This window comes from Parasteatoda tepidariorum, chromosome 10 (assembly GCF_043381705.1).
Source record: "Parasteatoda tepidariorum isolate YZ-2023 chromosome 10, CAS_Ptep_4.0, whole genome shotgun sequence".
NCBI classification, from domain to species: Eukaryota; Metazoa; Arthropoda; class Arachnida; order Araneae; family Theridiidae; genus Parasteatoda; species Parasteatoda tepidariorum.
In genome coordinates this window covers 55,447,899-55,470,716 of record NC_092213.1, presented here as the reverse complement: position 1 = coordinate 55,470,716, position 22,818 = coordinate 55,447,899, and the positions used below count along the sequence as shown (strand labels likewise).

At 29.9% G+C, this 22,818-nt stretch overlaps 1 protein-coding gene across 1 annotated transcript in view; it reads left to right on the top strand.

Annotated features, from left to right (window-relative positions):
- The window catches only part of LOC107448262 (nose resistant to fluoxetine protein 6), a 100,763-nt gene extending 78,641 nt beyond the window's left edge, over positions 1 to 22,122 (top strand). Inside the window, exons 7-13 of the mRNA XM_043052372.2 lie at positions 895 to 1,060; positions 2,498 to 2,577; positions 5,326 to 5,448; positions 7,028 to 7,148; positions 12,643 to 12,829; positions 16,431 to 16,573; positions 18,418 to 22,122. Coding sequence (XP_042908306.2) covers positions 895 to 1,060; positions 2,498 to 2,577; positions 5,326 to 5,448; positions 7,028 to 7,148; positions 12,643 to 12,829; positions 16,431 to 16,573; positions 18,418 to 18,669 — 1,072 coding nt within the window. The 3' untranslated portion in view covers positions 18,670 to 22,122. The remainder of the gene's footprint in view (positions 1 to 894; positions 1,061 to 2,497; positions 2,578 to 5,325; positions 5,449 to 7,027; positions 7,149 to 12,642; positions 12,830 to 16,430; positions 16,574 to 18,417) is intronic.
- Positions 22,123 to 22,818: the final 696 nt, after the last annotated feature.

The window sequence follows — 22,818 nt, the reverse complement described above, 5'->3', positions numbered from 1 at the left end:
AGGTTTTAAAAAATAAAAAAAAATAATTATTCTTCCCACCGTCATAAATCAGTAATTATAACATGTATGCATAAAATCTAGGCAATTGTGTCAGCAAAACATCTCAAAATATAGAATGCTCTTCACATTTTATATTATTACCATTTAAATAAAATCGTTTTTAACGATTATGAAGTTTGTAAAATTGTTTAATTTAGTCTGAAGTGAGATAATTTTGAATTGATAATTAAAAAAAACGTTTCGTTACAATATTTAATTTATATGTTTTACGCGATTTTTTTTTAACTTTTAAAATTATAAACTAAACAAACTTGTCTTTTTATTTCAATTGATATCACATCATTTTTTCTAAATGAGTAGTATTCACAAGTTTACAATTTTAACAATTTATCTCGGTTAAACAAGATATCTACCTATATTCATCCTATATATATATANAGCTTTGTTATTGGTTACTCTTACCAAAATCAAATTATTTCTTCCAATAATATGCTTTCCGATATAATGCCATAAAAATAAATAAGATAAGTGTTTTTAATAAAAATAAATTTATATAAATATTTGCCTTCTAGGTACACGCCACAGTACGCTTTGACTTTAGCTTTGTTATTGGTTACTCTTACCAAAATCAAATTATTTCTTCCAATAATATGCTTTCCGATATAATGCCATAAAAATAAATAAGATAAGTGTTTTTAATAAAAATAAATTTATATAAATATTTGCCTTCTAGGTACACGCCACAGTACGCTTTGACTTTAGCTTTGTTATTGGTTACTCTTACCAAAATCAAATTATTTCTTCCAATAATATGCTTTCCGATATAATGCCATAAAAATAAATAAGATAAGTGTTTTTAATAAAAATAAATTTATATAAATATTTGCCTTCTAGGTACACGCCACAGTACGCTTTGACTTTAGCTTTGTTATTGGTTACTCCTACCTGGGGATCTGGTCCATCATGGTTTTCTCGAATGAATCCAATGTATAAAAATTGCAGGGACCATTGGTGGTACAATATTTTGTACATCAATAATTTCATGGACTCTTCTGAAGTGGTTAGTATATGAGGGATCTCTTTCATTTATAAGCTAATTTTTTTCATCACCATCCATTTGAGGTTAAGAGAATGAATAACAGAATAACGTTCGTTATTTGGTATCAATTACTCAAGATTGAAGAGTGTTCGATTTTTATTTCAATTTACAAAACGTTCATTTTTTTCGATTTATAAAAGTTCAAGTGAAATATTCTTTTAAATAATGTACAATTTATTTAAGATTGGCCAAGATTGAATAACAGTATAATTTTAATTATTTAGAAAAATATAAGTATCATAAAGCTTATTAATTTATGTTTCCTTAATCGCTCACTCTTAATAGAAAGTCATTTCACACATTATTTTTTGCAGGACTGTCTTCTTTATAAAAACAGTTTCATAAAAATATGTATTTAATTTCTAAAAAAGAAGATAAGATAGAAAAAAGCAATATGAATGTGGTAATTTCAGACAATGGGAATTTATTCATGAACACGAAAAAATAGTTATTTCCAGGTAAATGTTTTAGATTAATTTTAATACACATACAATGTTTGGAAAAAACAGCTATCAGTGTGAAAAAATATATAATCTTGAGAATTCAAAACTCTAATGTATTTAAATTTAATCTAATGTATTTAAAGAAAATATTTAAAATAAATCTTTACTTTTAATTAACTAAACTTTTTTTTCAAATATGCTGAAAATGTCTGCAGCCAAATTAATTAAATTATCTAAATAAATAAATGTATGTATTAATTCTTTTTATCTATCTTTTTTTCAAAAAATATCTCCAAATATCATAGAAAATGTCTCCTTAGTTTAAAACTTCTTTTAACACGTTGAATGCCACGCTAATTTTACATGTCTTGCTCGTCTAGCCACATGGTAAATTTGCAAACTAAATTTGCAAATATAAACAGATTTTGCTAGTTTATCAAAGGTTTAGCATGATATTATATCTTCCTTGTCCTAATGTTTTGATTTTATTGGGCACCTGGGTCGCGAAGCGACCAATATTATATATTATAAAAGTGGTGAATTATATATGCCTACGAATTCTTTAAAAATAGTGATGGATAAAAATCTACTTAATTGAATTTATTAAACCAAGAATCATAATAATTAAGTAAATTGTGAATACATTTTCTGCAATTCCATAAAAGAGTGTAAATTTTGTAGTTCTATATCATGTTATACGCTGTCAGCCAGCTGTTTTTCGCGGTCTATGTGAAAGGTCAGTGTCAGCCACCGGTGGTTGACGCTGCTTAAATGTAATTTCAGTGTCAACCACCGATGGTTAACGTGACGCTCAACGTGTTAAATATTTAAAATACTTATCCGTTATTAAATTCCGACAATTATTTTAACAAGATAGTACAAATATTAATTTTTTTAAATGATCTATTTTTGTATATTTATGAAAATTTGTATTAACCAATATATGTTTTTTCAGTGTCTAGATCACACTTGGGTATTTGCTGTGTACGCTCAACTTCATGTACTATCAGTATTTATTTTAATACCACTGAAAATGTAAGTATTTGATTATTCTTATTATGGAATGAATTTCACTCTTATAAATTAAATCTTACTTTTAATGTAACTTCTAAAACATTAAAAAAACATAATAATTTACTTACCAAAACGTGCATTATAGACATTAAACAACTATATTTTATCCATGATTTATTTTTGTAATTAATTTGTATGTTTTTACGCTTATTGAATTCAATATGTAGTTACAATGGTTATAGTTAAAATTTCAATGGTTGTGTTTGACAATATCAGAATGGTAATGTGTGGCAATGGGACACATTTAAAAAATAGTTGAACTATATTAAATTTACCCAAAAATAATTTTTTTAACTAACTGAATAAAATCTTTACTTTTTTTTAATTATTTATAACTTTTTTTCTCGGTTTCATATAACACATTTAGAACTCTTAGTTTCTGTCCCAAATTAGTTGCTATGTTTGAGCATTTTTGTACTGACTATTGATACTGATAAATTTATAAATATGTTTGAACACTTTTCAGAGAATTTAGGATACTATGCTATCAATCAACTCCATTTACTTACCAAACATTTCCTCCTTTAACCCCTTGGGGACGGATGATTCAGAAATGCATTCGTACAAAATCAGAATCAAGTTGTAATTAAATAAAAAACGGTAACTTAAATGAAGTCGTTGCTGATTTGACAGAATTACTTTGCTTTTACTTTAATTATTGTTAGTTTAATCACACATAAAATCAATGTTAATTCAAAGTATAACTAAATAGTTTTATTTTGAACAAAGTAATGGTGAATTAAATAAATCAAACAATTATAACTCCGCCCACAAATAAACTGTTAAAGAAATACTTTGATTACCAGTTTTATATTTTTACCCTGATTGATACGGTTTTATGCTGTCACATATTTGTGACAGTCGGCGCGAAAGGGTTAATCAGTTTTAAATTAGTTTTAGAGATGCAGGGCTGGCAAGCTCTTAGACCACGCCCTGTCTTGTAACGATTCCTCCACCAGGAATTGGGTACTTGCTCTTCAAGAAGGAAAAGAAGATCTTTGATACTTAGACATGTGACATATGACCTAGCGTCTATTGGTCATTTATAAACAAGATGGCGTGTTAAAGTCGAGCTAAGTCTCTCCTAATAAGTTAGAATGTTAATTAACGTGAAGATAATTAAATACGTACGCCGTATCGAACATCGAATTTGTTAAAATATAATTAGTTCTCTTCCACGTCTTTTACTTCACTTAAATTTATCATTTGCTTATGTATTTTATCGTAACAGTGATATATTTTTGCTTTGCGTACCTGGCAACTTCGATACATAATTAGTTTCTTTATAGTCTACGTGGCTTTGTGCCTGTCTTTGTGCTAAGTAAGAAATATTCAGTGAAAGAATTGGAATCTTCGAGAAAATCTTTTTGAAAGAAATTAGAATGTGCCACTTAAGAGGACTGATACTTGATGGGCTTGGCTCACACGAAATAGAATGGAAAGAACAGTTGATAACGTAAACAAATACTACGTTTCAACAACCAGTCAGAGTCGATATACCCACACTACGTCACTTGCCCATTGCTTAAAACGTCCCATTGCTTAAAACTTTCATCTAACTAATGAATGGCGAATTTTGTCCATCTACTAAACTGCATCGGAAGTTATTTATGATTCCACCTACTTGAATTGTTGCAACTAATTTGAGACAAAATTCTCGACTTAAATGCAACTAATTTAGAACGAAAGAAGTATAAAAAATTTTTGTAAAATATTAGGGTTCAAACAGTCCTTAAAAATTTTTAAAAGTAGTAAGCAAATGAAAACAAGGAAATGTATTTTAATATGTTTGTGCATACCACAATGCTTGATATTTTCAAACAAGCATATCTAGTAGCGAAACTTGTCCCATAGATATTTTATCAAATCATGTTTTATCTTTATTTTTAATTTAAGTCTACCATCAATATTTCTAGTGTTNTCACTTGCCGGTATCCCATTGCTTAAAACTTTCGTCTAAAACTAATGAATGGCGAATTTTGTCGATCTACTTAACTGCATCGGAAGTTATTTATGATTCCACCTACTTGAATTGTAGCAACTAATTTGAGACAAAATTTTCGACTTAAATGCAACTAATTTAGGACGAAAGAAGTATAAAATTTTTTTGTAAAATATTAGGGTTCAAACAGTCCTTAAAAATTTTTAAAAGTAGTAAGCAAATTAAAACAAGGAAATGTATTTTAATATGTTTGTGCATACCACAATTCTTAATATTTTCAAACAAGCATATCTAGTAGCGAAATGCGACCCATAGATATTTTTAAAGTCAAAACTAGTAAGAAGAAATTCGGAACTTCTCTATTGGAACATTGCCACTACTTTTTAAATATTCCAAGGACCGTATAAGAATCCTGATCTAAATTACAGATTAAATAACGGCCTCAGGTGCTGATTATGATAATACATATGAAATAGTTACAGGAATCTTTTAAGTACTTTTTTCTTTCACTCAGTACCATAATGCAAAAATTATACTAATTCCAAAATCGAGACAATTTTCTTAAATAGTATTAAAAATAATGTTTTAAAAATGCATTTATTTTTCACGGAAATGATTTTAAAATTTGAATAAAGTTGTTCATACTAATTACAGAACTTTTTTGCTTTTGGAACTTGGAACATTCTCTCTGAAATTTTGAATATTTTCACTTACAGCAGAACATTATCTACTAATATACAAATTATATATGGTATATTCGTTTTTAGGCGACCAAGGATTGGTTTGCTGGTCAACTTCTTGTTAGCTGTAGTAAGCTTGGCATCTGTCGCACTTACCAACGTCTATTACGATCTGCCTCCAAATGAAATGCTTACGTTCATTCACGTAAAGTGAGTAGCTGACAGCTTTCTTTCTACCTCATGAATATTATTTGCTCCGTACTGTACTAACAACTTTAATTTAATTAAAGTTTATCAATTAATTATTCTTATTTTTAAGACCATAATATTCAATTTAATTGTTTTTTTAATGTAGTTATGAATAACTTGGTTTTATTTGTTTTAACTCCGGATCTTATAAAGGACATGCAGGGGTAGGACATGGACAAAATATTGCGAACAATGATATATTAATCTTATGTAAAAAGCCTTTCTTTTACTAAAATGTATTTTCACATAGTAATGTAATGTATATTAATAGTAATGTAATTAATAGTAATGTAAGTTTCACATAGCAATACCGCTAGATTATTTTGAAAAATTAAAATTAAAGTAATTAGAAATTGCAAAACTTTTATCCATGCAAAATTTGTAGCCTCGAAAATTAACGGAAAAAATTACGAGCTTTTCTTCCTATTTTATGACAATTTAAACCTTTCCTTTTATTTAAATCACAAACTAATTTTTTTCTAATTGCCGGCTATAAAAAAGAGAAAAAGTCTAGCTTTCTTCGCTCATTTTAGTCTTTATAAATTTTACATTTTTAAAAATGACACCGTTTTCCAAAAACTTTGAACACGATCCTTCAATTGTACTTTTCAATCTGTTTTGCTACGCAACCGTTTCTTACATTTTCAGTTAAAAGAAACGTATTTTCCATAGGGTTATGTTTTGAGATATATGCAAACAAAAGATAGAAAACTAACCCAATATCTCGTACTAGAACCAAATGCAAATTTTTCTCAATCCGAACTGCAAAACCCATGTATAAGTTTAGTTTTGAAATGATTGCGAAATATCGTAATACATATTTCAGAGATTACCAAAGTGTGACTTGACTTCGAGTCTAATATTTATTTTTAGTAATAAATTGTTGCTATTCAAAGCAAGAAAGTTTCAAAGTAGAAAAGTCTAAGGCTAAGTTATGGATGTAGTACTTAAAAATTTAAAAAAAAATTCAAAAAAAGATAACTATTTTTCTGAGTTAAACAGTTCTTTTCCTTGATCTTCGAAAACTATACTACAGACAAATATTAAAAGAATCAGCTGCTATAACGCAATTTTAAATCTTTAAAATACTAACTTTGATTGTTCCCGAATCTTAACATCAACAATTACTAGACTAAGAGCAAACCACTTTAAAGGGATGAAAATTCTTCCCGACGAAATAAGAACTTATATTCCCTGCAAGAACTGCACCGATGTCCAACTTACCCCGTATCACATGCCCAGCCCTTACCCCATATGTTTTACAACTGGGTGTGGTGCCACTGGCTTCAGAACTTCGTGAGATCCTTTACAGTAATGATGTATTGGAGCTTGCTGGTGCTGTTTGAAGGCACACGAGGCCATTTAATTGTCCATGGACACGATAAAAAAAATCTTTAAAAGATGCTAGAACCTACAAACTTTAGTGAACCCCTGAGGTAATGTATTAATCTATATTTAGTGACAGTTGTATGATATAGTGACAAATAGAAATCTTAAATGAAAACATCAAACATTTAATACCTTTTTTTCCAAATTTCAGGGACAGAATGTTTTATGCTGAGCATTCTTATTACAGAGTATATACCCACCTGACTATGTATTGCTGTGGTATATTTGTGGCATTTTTAGTCCACGAGTATTCAGACCTCAAGATATCTAAAGTAAGTGCTCATACTTTCCTATGTATTTGTTCAGGTTAGTTCATTTATTTTGTAATCTGCAAATAGTCATACAAGTATCGGTATTATTGAAAACACTGATGTTTATATCAAAGCCCACGATCAAATAACTGATCTTGACATCGATAAGAAGACAGCCGCTATTCTCATCAGACTAAGAACAAAACATCATAAAAATATGAAAATTTCTACAGATGGGACTAGAAAATATCAAAACTGTGGCAACTGTCTTAATGTGGAACTGACACCATATCATGTTTTTAACTGCCCTGCAGTCGCTGCAGGCCTTCACCTCTCAAACTACCCCACAGAAGAGGATTTGTATTCATTTAATGCCATAGAAATAACAAAAACTATTCAAGCACACCATGAAATATGATACAATAGAGGATACGACACCAACCAACCAACTGATGTTTATACTATCACAAAATCCATGATATTTCTTTTCTCGCGTTCGCAAAAGCTAAAACAAATTAAACTATAAGTTAGAAAGAAATGGAAGGTAAAAAGAGAATAGTTCATTTAAACTCATCGGCGATTCAATATTTTTTGTTTTAATAACTGTGCTTATTAATTTCCTCAGGTAGGATAATAATTTAAAACTGTATTTTAAATTTAATGAATTTTTTAATATTTGAAGCAGGAGAGAAATGCGTTTTATGAAGACATTTCCATATCATTATGCAACCGTCCATGAGCCAAATGCATTCTAAACTTGCAATTGGGTACTTGCACTTCAAAAAGAAGAAAATCACGGATACCCACACATGTGGCCTATGACATCAGCTCCAGCTGATCATTTATAGGCCAAATGGCGTGTTAAGGTTGATCTGAGTTTCGCAACATAACTTATAATGTTAATTAACGTGAAGTAAGTTAAATACAGCGCCTTATCACGCATCAAATTTGTCGAAATACATTTCTTCCTTGGCTACGTCTTCTGCACAAATTAAATTCATTATTTATTTATGTACCTATTATTTATTATGTATTGTTACCGAGGTAATTTGTGTACCTACCAACTTCGATACATAATTATAGTTTGTTTATGTTCTACGTGGGCTTAAGAAATATATAGTGAAGTAAGAAATATATAGTGAAGAATTGAAATCTTTGTGAAGGAATCTTTATGTAAGGCAAAAACTAGAATTTGAATCGACTGTTTTAATCCCTTTATAATAAGGGTGAAGAATAGAAAAAAAAAGTTTTTGGTGAAAAATAGCTTTAAACCGTGAAATATACGATGAAAGTCTCTAAAAAAATGGGCATTTGTTGCAGCGCGCGGCAAGCGATTAGAAACAGAAAAAATACGTATTTATCTTTAAACAGTGTTTTTCTGTTTAAAAAAAAAGTTATTTTTTTCTGTCGAATTTACAGTTATTTTTAACAGTTTAAGTAAACGCTTTAAATGAGTATTAGACATTTAAAGATTTCTTTTCTTGAAAGCTTGGGGACAAGTCATATAAACAAGGCATAAAGAGTTCAGCACATACAAAAAGTAAATTATAAATTTTAAAAGCTAATTTGCATAAATTCACTAATATTCATCCACTCGGATCTTCATTTGTTATTATATTTATTGAGGAAAATTTTACTTGAAATTGAATCACAGGCATCTATTATTCTTTTGAGAAAGAAACATTACAATTACATTATTTGTCACCATAATTTTTAGTTAAACAATAGTAAGTCCATTTGCATCAATTTTCAAAATTGATACTATATATCTCTTTAAATACGTTTTTATATTTTTTTTCTGTATTTCCTTATTAAAGAGAACTCTTAGGAAACATAATGATCACCCACCAAATGATTTAAATGTGTTCTTAACAGCTACCTGAAAGCCAAACTTGTTAAAGGAAATATATATTTAACTCAAAAGCTGTCATTTTGAGAAAAATATGCATTGTTTTATTGTCACTCTATTATTCTAACGCTGACTGTGATGAAAAATCATGAAACAAAGTTGAAACAGAACATTTCAAAAAAGAAAGTTTGCTAAATTACTTTTACAAATTTTTGTAAATATTGAATTATGAATGAATTCTGCTTATGAACTTTGTTCTTACGAACCATTATTGTTTTACATGAAGCCCTTTATATGATGATAGCTTTAAATATAAATAATGAATTGATAATTCATCTTATAATAGAACATTTATGGCATTTAGAACACCAATTCTATTCCGAACTATTTCAGATAGCTGGCAACCTTACGGCAAGCGTTGTATTTTCAGTTTCATTTGGTTGGCTAAGAAAGCTTGACTAATTAATCTTTTTTTTTTTAAACTCAGTAGAAATATTAGTATGGCAAACTTGTTTATTTAATGATTTAATAAAGGCATGCAAAAGACGTTACAAAACTATATATTTTTTTAGTACTGTAAACCTTGTTTTTGCTTTTTTTTTTTCATTCTATCTTTGTCCAGGCGCTTAGATGCAACATTTTCGTTGTGTTGAAAACGAAATGATCAGGCTAACATTCACCTAACATTAAAGTGTTAAAAAATGTATATTTCACTTGTGAAAATAAACCTTGTTTCAGGGATGGTTATAAAATCTAAAATAAACCTTGAGAAGGTAAATTTATCCTCGGTTTGAGAATGCTTTCTAGTCTTGCTTTGCGAATGGTGATTCATTCTCTTTTTCAGAATGCTTTTTCAGCCAGATTCAATCTCGGCGTAAAAGGGTTGTGAAAAGTGAACCTTAAAAAGCGTAAACTAGAATAGTTAAGTTTAACATTGTTTCAAGCTTGTATGGTTTATTTTCTAATCATTTATAAGCCTTGTTGGTCTAAGTTGTTGCTGACATTAAAATAAACTTTACACTGCTACCTGGCATTGGTCTTTGAACAAAAACTGAATTAAAACAACTACACTGGTGGACAAAATTAAGAGATGGAAAGCATTTTCGCACATTCATTTGCACATGCAATATACACGCACACATCTCCATGTGTTTGACAATGGTTCCGTGAATGCCCAGAGGTACAGGCAGGAGGTCCTAGAGCCCTATGTACATTTTTTCAGGGGCGCTGTTGGCCCTGGGTTCATTTTTATGGACGACAATGCTCGGCCACATAGGGCTCTCATGGTTGATGAGTATCTGGAAAGCGAGGATATTCAACGAATGGATTGGCCAGCCAAATCCCTTGACCTGAATCCGATTGAACATGCTTGGGATGCTCTTGGGAGACCTATTGCGATGCGCCAACCTCCCCCCAGAACCATTCTAGAGTTAAAAATTGCTCTGGTGGAAGAATGGGAGGGTCTTCCACAAGTCCTCCTTAACTCCCTTATTAACAGCATGCATACTCGTTGTGCATGCTGTCTGTCAGGGGTGACCATACACCATGCCAGAGGCAACACACACTGTACAAGCCTCACTTTTATTGTCATCTTTTATTCTTAAATTCAGACTACATTGGATTTATTGGCAATAGGTCTTGCCAGTGAATGGCGCTTTCAGTTTTGTTTTGCATACTTTATTATCATGGAATAATCTATATCCATACCAAATTTCATTTATTTATATTCAGTATTTTTTGAGATATTTGGGAAAATGTCTTCCATCTCTTAATTTTGTCCTCCAGTGTATTAAACGAATCTTGTAAAAAAGGAGGACACAATGAAAAGTATTGGAAAACACAATGGGTATTCAGTAAAGAGATATTTTTTTTAATTACAGCCTACTCTTAAAACAATAATGCAGATGAATTTAAAAAAATGGTCGAATTGTGGACCATTCCAGATTTAATGCCAGTACGTAAAAACTTCCAGAAAAATTTAAGAGGGAAGAAAATTTCCTATTGAATTAGCATTTTTTTTAATTTATCAATTAAAATATTGATTTAAGTATTTTAAATATCATTTTTGCTTCTCAAAAGTTCTCTTTAGTTACTTAATAAATTTTAATGAAACATCAAAATTTTAAAATAAAAAAGTACTTTGTTCTGTGCAGTACTGTTATTATAAAGTGCTGTTTTATCCTATACTTTTCCTCCATTTAACCCATCTATGTTTAGCGTAATTTAAAAAGAAAACTACTTCCACCTAGAATAATTTTTTAAAAAAACTAATTCCTTTTTTTTTCAAAAAAAGTAAAAATTGGTAGTATAAGTGTTTTTTCATTAAAGTTTATTTAGCAGAAATAATATAGTTCTACGAACTATAAAATAACAATTGTATATAAAGGAAGATTTATTTGGATCTTAAGTTCAGACTCAGTGCTTTTTAAAAGCTAAAATGGTAGGTAAAAAAAATATCCTCTTGTTAATTAATTAAATCATTTCCTAAACTCAAGGTGACCAGACATCTACAAATCTCGAGGATAGTTCTCAAATTTTCTTCATTGTTCTCAAACCTTTCAAAAGCTTTGAAGACAGAAAATGTCTCTAAATTTTAGCAAGTTTCCTCAAATATACTCAAATTTTCCCGAAAGCATATAATATTTTTAATGCAGTAAAATATCAACAACAAAAATCGGAAATGTAGAAACACGATAATTTTGTCTCACAATGAAAAAGAGAAGAAAAAAAAAGCACCATGCTAAAACTAACAGATGAAAACTCAATACTCGTCTTAAAATAATTTCAGCAAAAAATAAACAACAACATATTATATAATATTTCGAAACTACTTAGTAATGAAATCAAGTTTGATAAAGATGATTCAGCAACTGATGTTAGTGATCAATTAAAAAGAAAAAAACTTTGTTGCCCATATAAATTAATATTTTCCATAAATACATGGCATCCTGAAATCGTAAAATTTTTCGAGGATGCTCTGATAATTTGTTCTCGAATCATTTTATAAATCTGGTCACCTTGCATTAAGCTATGAAAATGCACTTGTGACTCTGGCATACATTGTAAATACCTCAAATCTTTAAGTTCCATAAATTAAGATACCAGCGAGTGAGATTGGTTTACGTTAGCAACTTCTCTTTCCATTCTATTTCGAGTGAGCCAAGCCCGTGAAGTATCAATTCTCTTCAGTGACACAGTCTCTATTCTTTCACTAAGATTTCAAATCTTTCACTATATATTTCTTACTTAACGCAAATACAGGTAAGAACCCTTGCAGAACATAAACAAACTAATTATGCATCAAAGTTGCCAGACACAAAATAAAAATATAACACAATTACAATAAAAGACATAATCAAATAATAAATATAAGTTAAGCTAAAGACGTAGATGAGAGAGAATTATATTTCAGCGAATTCGATATGCGATATGGCACTGTACTTAATTAACTTCACGTTAAGTAGCATTCTTACTTTGTGTCGATAGAAACTTAGCTCATATTTAACACGCCATAAGCGATCGGCTGGCGCTGACGTCATAGATCACATGTGTTGGTAGCTGTGGTCTTCTTCTTCTTCTTGAAGTGCAAGTACCCAATTATAAATGTATGTAATTAAATGAAGAGCTTTTCAGAAGAACTACATAAAATCTTTTTATTTCCTTTAGAAAATGAGCTGGTTCCTATGGATAATAACTTTGACAGGATTTGCAGCATCATCGACAGTTGTGCATGAGTGGAACACAGGGCTTGTGCCTAGTCCTCTTGTTTCTGCCCTCTACACGTCCTTCAGCAAGGTTGCTGAAGCAGCCTTTCTGTCTTGGGTATCCGTCGCTTGCATGACTGGACACGGGGGTAAGTTTGCAGTTGCATTTTTATTTTACCGGGTGTTTATAAAGTCCCGGACCCATTTCGATGTTTAATAACTCATAAAATAATAAAGATAGATTAAAATTAATAACATAAATGGTTAGATAGACTCGAAAAGTTTCATGACCCTTGTCAATGAACTTCCACGTGTGCCGCCTTCGGCGCACGGAGAATATCAAGTCGATAGTCAATTTCACGCCAGGTAGCGGCTAGCATGTCGGTGTATGCATTCTCCTTAATATCCGATCGAATAAAACATCACATAGAAAAGTACTACAAAGAACAAACACATCAAAAGTGAACATAACATTGCAATAGTTGCCAAAAACAAAAGAGAGAAAAATGCAATTAATAAGCAGACGATATTTAGAAAAGTACAGATATTTAGACTGAAAATGAAATTATCTGAAATTAACCACACGCGCAGACGATATTTACAAAAGTAAAGATATTCAAACCTGAAAAGGAAAATATATGAGTTATTCCATCAATAAATTCTATAAGTTTGTTTATATCTTCATTATTTTATGAGTTATTAAACATTAAAATGGGTCCGGGAATTTATAAACACCCTGTATATTTATAGTTTTAAAAAACATAAGATTATGAAGAAAATACGCTTCAAGTTATTAAAAAATCTTGGATTAAAATTTGACAAATGAAAATTATTGTTACTTATTGTCAACAAGTAAAATTAATTATCTTTTATTTTTTCTTATTGTACACACATTCTATTTTCCTTAGTTTCCTTTCATTTCATTTACATCTTTATTTTATGTTTATAATTTTTAAAAAATTAAAAATATAAAGAAAATACACTTAAAGTTATTAAAAAAATCTGGAATCTAAATTTGACTGATGAAAATTATTGTTCTTTACAGTCATCAAGTAAAATTAATTATCTTTTATTTTTTCTTATTGTACACACATTCAGTTTTCTTAAGAGTTTCCTTCTTTTTAAAAAACAAATTTTAAAAAAATACCAATGGTTTTATTTAAATTTTTTTTCAAATCCAAATAATACGATTGACATATAAACAAATTGTACTCACATGGAATTATGATAGTTACATATTTTATTAACAAAATAATATTTTTTTTTTGGCAAAAATATCGTCTAAAAAAATTAATGATGAAGGAAAAGCAATTACAGCGAGCAGCAAGTTCTAAAACAATGATTAAAATATATTCTTAAATTCTGTCAAAACTATGTGGAAATGAATCTTTTTTAGTATAAATTTCCTGTAGCCGGGTAGTTACGATTTTTTAATCCAGAGGCTTTTAACGATCCGCTCTCCTGTTTGGCATTTTCTGTAGTAATAATTTTTAAAAAAATCTTTATTCTCGTCTTTTTTAAGTACAGGTGGCATATTTTGTAAGAAATGAAAGTCTGCATTATAATTGCGACCAACTACAGCCAAGGGGAAAGTCTCCAAAAAAGTGATCGAGATGTTAAAGGCCGTTGGATTGTAAATTAGATACTCGATACACGAAAAATCATTGAAAATATAACTTAAATTTATAATTTTATAGCCATCGATGAACAGCCAGCCCAATTTTGGGCCCAATTTTTGTAATTTTGAACCCAATCGAGAAGACTAGGGAACTCCTAGATCAAGTATTGAGAGAAATTTGCCTTCGCAAATGACTTTTTGAGGGAACTAACCGCAATTGCGTTACATGGAAAAGAAAACCACGAAAATGTCCCTCGGTTAGCCTGATGGGAAGGGGACTCTAACCCATGACCCGCTTGCTATTAAGGATATTATACGTCAACACTGTGGTCGGTGCGAGCAGTGTGTGGAGTTCGTATCGACCAGCCATCTCTAGGATTCGAACCCGATTACTTTAAATTTTTTTATTTTTAGCGATATAGGCACATTATGAACAATAATTTTTGTCTTAGGATAATTATTCTTCATTCAGAAATATCTTATTAACGCGTTCACGCCGGGAAAAGAGAAAATACTGGTAGAAGAACTATTTTAATATTAGATAATATTCGGGATGAGTTAATCTATTCTCAACAATAACGATTCACTGTAAGGAAATTTATCACGGCGATATAAAAATTGCATCCGTTAAAAACAATTGGTAGTTATGGATTTTTATTATTCCCGGAAAAAACTAAAAAATGACATTTATTTGTTACCAGTTTTTACTCTGGTGCGCCGCCAAGATGAGACAATCTAGCGTGACCCACCGGTGGGTCACCCTGGCGTGAACGTGTTAAATTATTCCAAAAGATGTGTCCTGAGGTAGACTTTTGCTTTTTCACATTAATAGTTTTATATTATATTATTATTTGTATATATATATATATAAATATATATATATATATATATACTAGCCGCCTAAGGCGACCAGCTGTCTGCCACGCTGAAGGTTTTCACAAATAAAGTTTTTTAAAACATAGCAGGAAATCTGAAGATTAGTGGACAATTAAAGTGTTCCTAGCTTACAATTTTGTCTTCATATCCAGTTCTGCTGCAGATGTGTTATAGCTCTTGAGGATGTTTGAAATTATATAGCTACAACGCTTAAGAAAAAAAAAACTAAAATGCTAAATACATGAAAAGAACACGAAAACGAATAAATTTTTTATGGTATCAATTTCTATTTCTATATAATTTTTTATGGTATCAAATTCTATTTCTATATCTGTTACGTCAAGCACTCAGGTATTATAATTTGATCTAGTTGTGCTTGTATAATTTTGATCTAGTTGCGCTTTCTACGTCATTTTGTTAACATCGTTTGGTTTGTTATTTAACATCGTTTGGTTTGTTATTTCTAAGTTAACTTTCAAAAAATTGGCTGGCATCAGCATTTTTATTCTTTAAGTTGTTTATTTTTTCTTTTGGAATTCGTTCCTTTTTAGCGAAATGTTTTTCAACCTAATCGAATTCTTTGCCGACTGTTCTCTGTATATATAAAGAAAATAAAGTAAATATTTTTAAAGTGTTGTGAAAAGAATTTTTAGTTGTACAAAGTACTACAATATCGCTATAAAAATTATCGTCTTCGCTTAAGAAAAAAAAAATAGAGCGTGGAAAGAAGAAGAAAAACTTATTATAACAATTATGAACAGCGACAAATATATCAAAGCGAAGCGTTCTATTTACGTATCGAATATGTTGCCACATTTTTAATACAAAAGTTAAACTTTTCTCCACTTTAATAAATGTAAACTAATGCGAACTTTACAATTAAATTATTAATTCCTTCGTATATTATTGGTTTAAGTTGTCGAAAATTAATATTTCAATTGTAAGGTTCGCATTAGCATACATTTATAAGAGTGGGGAAAAGTATATGCATTTTTTAATAGTTTTTTGAATATGGCTCTTTGAAGACGAAAAAGCAGACGAAAAGCATAGACTTACAAAATGACTGATAACTAAATAACTAATCAAAATTTTTGAAAAAGAAAAAAAATACTTCTTCATTATGTCAAAACACAATTATGGGCCGAGTTTCGTGCCCGGGCGAGGCTTCTGGGGCGATATATTGTGATTACAGTCACACACACAGCCGCGTTTATTATTATGTATAGATATAATTAAATATTTACCTCTTTGAATAGGTTTAATAAAAGATTACCTGTCTTGGCGCCCATTTGCTTTCTTGGCGCGGTTGGTGTTCCTCGCTCACTTGATGCATGTGCCCGTCATCACAATGGTCAACGGATTCAGAAAATCTCATTTTTTTGTCAATGAATTGGAAATCGTAAGTTTTATGTACTGTTAGTTTCAGCTTTTTAGTTAGAAGAAGACAATTATTTATGTTTGATTAAGTCATCAGAATTTCAGCTACTAAGTTATGACATTTAGCTAATTCGAATTACTAAGTAAGGCTCGTATTAACAAAGTACGAAACGTTAATTATCTAATTGCAATTTTTAAGGTATGATAATTAAAAGAAACCTATTAAAAAGTTAACCAGAACTATTATCAGATGCCATATAACTATGTTTTGATGATTAATCTATTTTAACTATTAAACTATGCCGATTTTTAAAAACGTGCAAATTTACTATTTAGAACTATTTGGGTATGATAATTTACTAATTATAACTTTTAAAACATAACTAATTAGACATGCTTATTAACTAATAGAAGATAACCACTTAAAATATTACAATATTATCAACTAAGACACGTTATTTTATAATCAGAATTCATATTTTTCGGTCATAGGTATAAACACTAAAAATTTGTGAAGATGATTCGTTTTTATAAAAAAACTTACAATTCTAAGTTTATCTGTACATTCATATGTTTGTAGTAAATTCATGATGATTTCCTGTGTGTAATCTTTTTAATGATATATTTGCAACTGATTTCTAGAGTTGCATTTTACAGTCATTATTGTTGCATTTTTGCAAAATATTTTATTGAGTAGTTAAACAATTAAGCTTTCATAAATTTTGGTGATTTTTGCCTGCATTATAAGAACTTCACCATGGGAGAGCTGGAACAAAGTGGAGTTCCATATGAGGCTTCGAATCGCTTGCGTGTTGTTGTGTGAAAATTAATTCTAAATCAAATTTACAAGACAAGGAATCTCACATTGAAACATAAACTTAGAACCACTAGAAGAAATTTTACTATTCTCTTAAAAAAACATAAAGTTTAAGTACCTCGCTTTATATTTTATGTAATTTAAAAAGTTGTTTTTTAACCCTTTGCTCTCGGAGTACTTTTAAAAGCTGTTTGATCTAAAATCAGCACTATAGCATTTAAAAAACACAATATACTATTGTTACACAATTTTAAAATAATGTGGTTTCTAATTAATAGGTTATAAAATTTCTTAATTGTAAAGTGGTGACTGTTGATGGTGCCTCCGTGGGGACATCGGAGAGCAAAGGCTTAAAATGTCTTGTATATCAATATATGCTGGCTGAAATATAACACAGAAGAAAATTCCTTATTGGTATTTCTTACTGGCTAAAATGTAACCGTAGAATAGATTCACACTCAGCGTTTCTTATTGACTGAAATGCAATCGTAACACAAATTCACTGTCATAATTACTGTTGGCTAAATTGTAACTGCGAAATAAATTCACTAACAACGTTTCTTGTTAATCTTAATTTAACTGTGGAACCAATATTTTCTCAGTGTTTTTATTTAATAAAATAAAAGTATTTACCTTCTATGAAAGGCACTGTATATTTCCAAAATGGTTCATTTATTTATTTGTAATAGAAACAAGAATCAGTCCTTATCTATTACATGATATATTGTTAAAAAGCTTATTTCTTAATTCGTATATTTTCATTCAAAACTTATATCAACTGAAGATATTTTGAACAAATAAAATCCTGAAATTAAATGCTACATAGCACGAATAATGAATTACAAATGTTATTTTATTGTTCTTTGCTACATACATTTAGATGCTACGAATCACCATCAGAATAAATAAAATCTGCATCGAATGCAAATACCTGTAATATGAAATATTAGCCATATCTTATGATTAATTACGCCAAGTAACATATTATATCCACATTTATATCATTATTTAATGTTTTCCAAATTATTAATGTAGTGTCTTTTATGCAGTTCTACGAGGCACTCACCAATATGGTGGCTACTCTGGTCATAGCCTACATACTGTTTATGGGATTCGAAGCCCCATTCATCTCTTTGACGCAACTCCTGACTAAAAAATTCCGAAATCGTCTGAACAGCAATGATATGGAACCACCCATAACTGAGAAGCCCATCAAGTTTGCTGACAAGATGAAGAACACCGTCTCAACATCGCCACAACTCAAAGTGTGGATGAATATTAATGAAAAGAGCCGTTGTTGACCTACGTTCAAGACTGAAAATTTAAAATAGTTGTTGCTTAAATGGCCATTCTCACTGCTTTCAACTCACGCTCCTCCGCAAAAGTAAACGAAAACTGATTGGAGAAATACATTCTCATGTGCATTCATAAATTCTCATTTTCTCAACAGCGATCTGAGGTGCGTGAATCGCATGCAGTGTGAATGGTCTTACGTCAACACAACGTCTATTCCTGTACAAAAGAAGCTTTAGGAGGATCTAGTTCACTCCACTTCCTTGAACTTTTTATGTATCTTTGAAAATATTCAATTGTTGAGAGACATGCATTATGTGTGTTATCTTATCATTTGCATATTTAAACACTCAAAGTATGGTTGGTTTTTATACCTGATGCTATATTATTTTTGTATAGACAACATTTGATATTGGATATCGTTCATCATAAATAATATTTTGTCACGCTCATTTTCATGATGAATTAATACTCGAATCATTTTAAGTAATTCGCCGTGAAGAATCCCGTGCTATTATTTTTCTGAGCTGTTGCGATTTTTTTATTTCACAATTAAAGAGCTTATTGCAATTGTGACATTCTGAAATGACACAATATTTGTGTTTATGGATATCAGATCAGACTGTTTTTTTAGTAGGAAAAAGTGCTTCGTTGACAGTTGCTTGCTGTTGCCTGTAGCTAGTATTTTTGAAGTTACAAAAATGGCACTTAAGACCTACTTTCGTTAAGTTCTTCAATTATATTTAACCTGCACTCACTGTTTAAATTGTACTTGTATTTTTAAATGAAGTATTAAACTGAAGGTGGGAAAATATTCTGTGACATTTTTGAAAAAATATCTCACAGACTATTTACATATAATGAATAAAAAGGAAAAGGTATTATGTACCTTCCCATAAGAAAAAAAAAGATAACGTATGTTTTTTTTTATTATTTTGTTAACTGTTAATCGATCAGAAAGCCAAAACGTAAATATTTGCCTCCAGCTTGTTTAAAATCTAAAGAAACCGTTTTGCATACCTGAATAGGGTTTAAGAGTTCCCCTGTACTCTATGAAGTTTGAAATAGATTTTTGCATTGATTTTGAAACAATTATAATGAATTCTACGATCACCACATGTTTCTAGTAAGAACTGTTCAAGTAAGCATGTTCACGTAAGCATACGGTGACCAGGTTTATAAACTATGATTTGAGGACAAATTACATTTAGAACTCATATAACATTTAGAGTATTACACATTTTGAGTTCAAGACCAAAAACCTTATTTGTCTTAATGCCTAATTCTGAGGTATAAATCTATGAATTCAATTTTATTATTACGAACCAAGTTAAATAAATCAAACACGTTTATTCAAAAAAACGTTTTTAATATTGTATATTGGTGAATTTCTGTATTGAGAAGTTACGTGAACTATTTAATACGTCAATAAATAAATAATTATGCTTTTTTTCTATTTGATATATCATAGTTTCCCAAACTGAGTTTAGTTATGAACATCTCATTATTGTGTAAATATGAGACAGATTTATGTTACATATATATTGAGTTAGAGACTGTGGACCTCAAAGAAAAACGTACTCAATGAAAACAATCGAAGTGCTTACAACGAAACAATGATAAACTCCAAATGTGAACAACAATAATAGAAAACCATGAAATCTAATTCCAATGGTGTAAAAAATCTAGTAAACACTATTGTTGTTTTATAATTTAGTACTTGTGAGGATTTTCTGCGGCTAAATTCAATCGATATTATAATTTTGCGAACAGAATAAAAGCTTATCATTGTTTCACAATAAGCTCTTCATTTGAAAGCATTGCCCAAAAGTATGTTACTTGCATTAAGTAAACTTTGCTCAATATAATATTTAGCAAGTGTTCCTTTTCTCGTTCAAACTGTTTCACTACACGTAAGAGTAATTCGTAATTATAAGCTCTCCAAACCCAACATGCCTAGAGAAATCATGAGAACCATCATTAGGCTGGAAATAACTCAGTAATATTTTAATGTTTTTCTTATCATAAATTGGGCCTACTAGAGATTACCTAAAACATATTTATTTTAACATACTGAATAATCATGTATTACCTTATACATGATCATCTTTATTATGTTAATCAATATTTGTCTAATTTTTTAAGATGGCGACATGAAGATCATCTGGCTGAAATTGTAAGTGGCAGGTTATAAGAACCCTCACAAACCCCATTACACCTCGTCTGGATAATAAAATCACCTGATTTTAACTCCTTAGAAATTCCGTGGGATATGTTAGACCAGAGAGAAAAAATCACCACCCCCACAGTTTATTGGAATTGCCCAATCAATCACTATTTACACGAAGTCGTGCATCACAGAGAGAACGAAAACGCATTTTTAAGGCCTGTTCACACGGTCCAATTTCTTGAATCCGAGAAATTGGATAGATTTCTCTGTCCAAGAAATTGGATGATTCGTTGACACTATCGAAGTTTTTTAATGTCACTGATTCGTTGGAAGAAAAACTTGCGCATGCGCATTGTTCATATTCAACATTATAAAATAATACTTACATAAGTTAAAATTACTAAATAAATTCAAATAAAATCATAATAACACAAATAAACCGCAACAGATCAATTTATTTGGACTAAAATATATTAAAACAGACAACAAAATGACATAATTTGCTACCTGATTGTTGACGTCACAAAACCTAAGACGCTGATTGGTTAAGGGAGAAAAAACTTGGATGGAAAGTAGAACATGCTCTACTATCGTCCAAGAAGTTCGACCAAGTTCTTGGATGATTGTTTACACGATCCAAGCTCAAAGCAAAACAAGTTTCCATCAATATCAATCAATCTCTGTCCAAGAAATTGGATCGTCTAAACAGGCCTTTATCCTCCAATTTTTCTAGCCAGGTTTCATGTATTCATTATTTGACGACAACAAGCTATATTCAGGGACGCCAGGCCAAAATTCAGGCACCTGATGATTGGTCCTTTAAGACACATAGTAAACGGTGATTTGATGAACTGGCTAATTCTATGCATTATTGATGCTTTTCATGATTTCTCAAGAAGTTGCTAAGTAATATATCTGATCCATGCTTTTAGAAAAAAATGTGTAGTTCCAATACTTTTTGCACGATGCAACGAAATTGTTCAATAACATGTTTATATCTATATTTTTAAATAAATATTATCAGAACCCTACTCCAACTAAGATCGATTTTATCGATAAAAAGCCCTCTAGTATACTTCAAACGGATGTAATTCACGATTTTCGCCAAAATTCTGTGAAAACGAAGTATTAATCCAATAAATGTTATTTATTTTTCTACTGTATATTCCATCAATGAACTACATGTTTTCTTATTTTTATAGTTACAAGCAAATTAGTGTATTGTAATACCTTATGTTAACCATATGTTATTTCGTTACAATATTTTTAATAAAATTTATTTCTTTTGCAATTGTTGTTGGTTTATAAAGTGTTTGATAATTAATTAAAACAAAAAGCAAATAATAATAATAATAATTTTCTTTAAAAAAATAAGGTTTATTTTAATATAAACTCTATATTAAAATAAACCCATATATTACATGGTATTTTAAATTTTAAAAAAAATATTAACGTTTACAAAGACATTTCTTGTTTTCTTCCTACTTTAACCAAACATTTTAAATTTTGAATACTTTTTAAGATTTTTAAATTTATTTAATATTTAATTTCAACTTAGATTGAAGTGAAAGTCTTAAAATACGAATGTACAAAATTTTATTATTAATTTAATTTTATTAAATAAATATATGATTTTATATGAAAAAAAAAATCATATGAAAAATTACTTTCAAAGATAGCAATTTGTATTGCTTTATAAGTAAATTGTTTCTAGTAGTAGAAACATTTCTGATTTACTTTATAATTTTTGATCTAATAATCTTAATTTAATTTTATTTTATAACTGTCGTTGAACAGCCGACCCAATTATGCGTTTGCGACTACCAATGTTCAACTCGGTAGCCTTCTAATTTTGAACGCAATCTAGAAGACGAGAAAGCTCCTATTGGGAGAAATCCGCTTTCGTGGAAGACTTTTTGATAGAACTAACCCGCATTTACGTTACATAAAGAGGAAAAACCTCCCACGGTTAGCCAGATGGAAAGGG